Source organism: Pterocles gutturalis, unplaced genomic scaffold (assembly GCF_000699245.1).
Source record: "Pterocles gutturalis isolate BGI_N339 unplaced genomic scaffold, ASM69924v1 scaffold4659, whole genome shotgun sequence".
Classification (NCBI taxonomy): domain Eukaryota; kingdom Metazoa; phylum Chordata; class Aves; order Pterocliformes; family Pteroclidae; genus Pterocles; species Pterocles gutturalis.
Genome location: NW_010135465.1, coordinates 1 through 2106, shown reverse-complemented (window position 1 = coordinate 2106; position 2106 = coordinate 1). Strand labels below are relative to the sequence as shown.

The 2106-nt window shown below is 54.4% G+C and overlaps 1 protein-coding gene across 1 annotated transcript in view; it reads right to left on the bottom strand.

The window, feature by feature from the left end:
* Positions 1–2099, bottom strand: part of TMEM208 (transmembrane protein 208) — a 4788-nt gene extending 2689 nt beyond the window's left edge. Inside the window, 2 exon segments of the mRNA XM_010081884.1 lie at positions 1940–1977; positions 1979–2099. Of these exon segments, the coding sequence (XP_010080186.1) occupies positions 1940–1977; positions 1979–2056 (116 nt within the window). The 5' untranslated portion in view covers positions 2057–2099.
* Positions 2100–2106: the final 7 nt, after the last annotated feature.

Sequence of the window (2106 nt, the reverse complement as noted above, 5' to 3'; positions counted from 1 at the left end):
CGGTTCCCGATCCCCAAAGCTGTAATTTTGAGTGCTTCACCTGCCAGACGGACACTGAGCACTCGTTAAGGCTTTGCATTCATGTACCAGCAGGGTTAAAATGATGAAGGATTCACACTCTCGCAGTTGAGGGCTCCGCACAGGCTCAGGTACAAGGTAAAGATGGGAACTTCAGCTGCGCAGGTTTTGTATTTACAGCTCTGCCTTTGAGCTGTGTTGTGCTTTGCACAGCCCATGCCTCGGAAAAGCATCTATTAACGTTAACGTGCCATAAAACTCAGCCCTGGCCATGTTTTGCTCAGGCAGAAAAGCCTCCAAGCCCCAGTACAGAGAGAAATGTCTGCAACCCAGGCCGCAGCCGTGCTACAACCGCACCCGACAGCTTTCCCCAGCAGGTCAGGAGTGTGCAAACTCCTGCCCGTCACTTCCCCAACAGCACCCACACACGCACGGGGCAGCTACTGCGGCACCCACTCCGCCTCGGTGCCTTACACACCTCCCAGGAGCATCTCTTACAATGAGGAGGACACCCCAGCCAGCCTCAAGCTTCTGTATTTTCCTTACTCGACTACCCCACTTTGTGTTTCACAAAATATTATACGCTTCTACTCAGGAGAGCCAAAGCAGTGTAAAACGAGAGAAAAATGCTCAGCTGACCCGCAGGGAAAAGAAGCCACTATAGGATGAAGAGGGTGTAAAGCACCTGGCTCTCAAATCATGCCAGGAACAATTTCTTCTCTTCCCGGCCACCTTGCCCCTCGGCTGAGTTTCTTACACCGCACACCTCCAGGTAGAAAATTTACTGCTCCACTAACAAACGCACAAGATGAGAGCTCATCCCGTGCAGAGACGGCTGGTTCTGTGCCTCATGGGTTGCTCTGCCTGCTGAGACCATCCCCAGGCACCCGCTGACTGCAGAAACACATCTTCTGTTAGGAAAAATAAACTGTACAAGTCAATACAGCGCCGTTCCAGCACGAGAACGCTTGCTGGGGCACAGAGGGCTCTGTCAGAAACGAGGCCCCACTGCATTTCCTCAACAGCCTGGCAGCAAGTGAAAGATGGTGATAAACCTTAAACCATAGGCCAAGGGAGGGAAGGGGCCGTGCAGCCCCCGTACTGCGCTGAGCGCACGCTGGAGAACCCCAGGAAAAGCTGGACCAACAGACAGAGGCTGAGGGCAGGGAGCGCAGAGAGCAAAGTGTCCACCATTGCCCTGCAGTTTTCTGTAACTAGTTGGAGGCTCACTGCTGGAAAACACGTCAATCTAGAAGATATTTCTGCTGCTGCAGTACCGCTGTCTCTTTATTTTATTTAACAGACTGTTGTATGTTTCTTGACCGAGGAAAAGAGGGGTTACAGCACCGCCAAGAACACTGGACAGGCAAACGCTCGGCGCTGTCTGCAGCCAGACACGGGGAATTCACAAGCAGAAAAGGCTGAGGAGGCGAGAGGAGCTGGTTATGAGAGCAGGGAGGTATTTTAGGGCGTAGAACAGTTCAAGACACAGCCAGTTTGCAGGGGAACCAGCAGCGTGTGCCTTTCCACTCTGTCAAGCACTACCTGCGGCGCTCGTTCAAAACCAAAATCTCTATCTCAGTGTGGTTCAGAAGGGTACGCAGCGTCAGCGCCATCTCTTCACTGAAAGAACGCTGGAAGCTGCTCCAGCTGAGCTGTTTGGGATCTCCTACCTGCACACCTCAGCCCTATGGAAAAGGACTGTTCCAGGCTGACATACCCACACGGCAGTGCACAACTAGCGCACGCCAGGCCAAGCACTCAGATACCAAGGACAGGTTAGGGACGTTCTTGGAAAAAAATGGCTCCAGGCCTCCGGCTCCCCTCACGCCTGTGCCGGTGGGCAAGCTGAGGTGGGCGCTGAGCCCCGCGGGGGCTCTCCTGGCTCTGCGTGCACGCTCAGGCAGCAGGGCCTGCTCACCTGGACTCATGCGGGTGTGGACACTCTCTCTGCCATCCCCTGCTCCATATTCAGGTCAATTCCCCCGTCGGCAAGGCTGCCGTCATCTGTGAAAGACGGTTTTGCCATGGAGTTCATGGACCGGTAGCTGGTCCCGTAGACCACCGAGCTGAAGACGAACGCGAGCT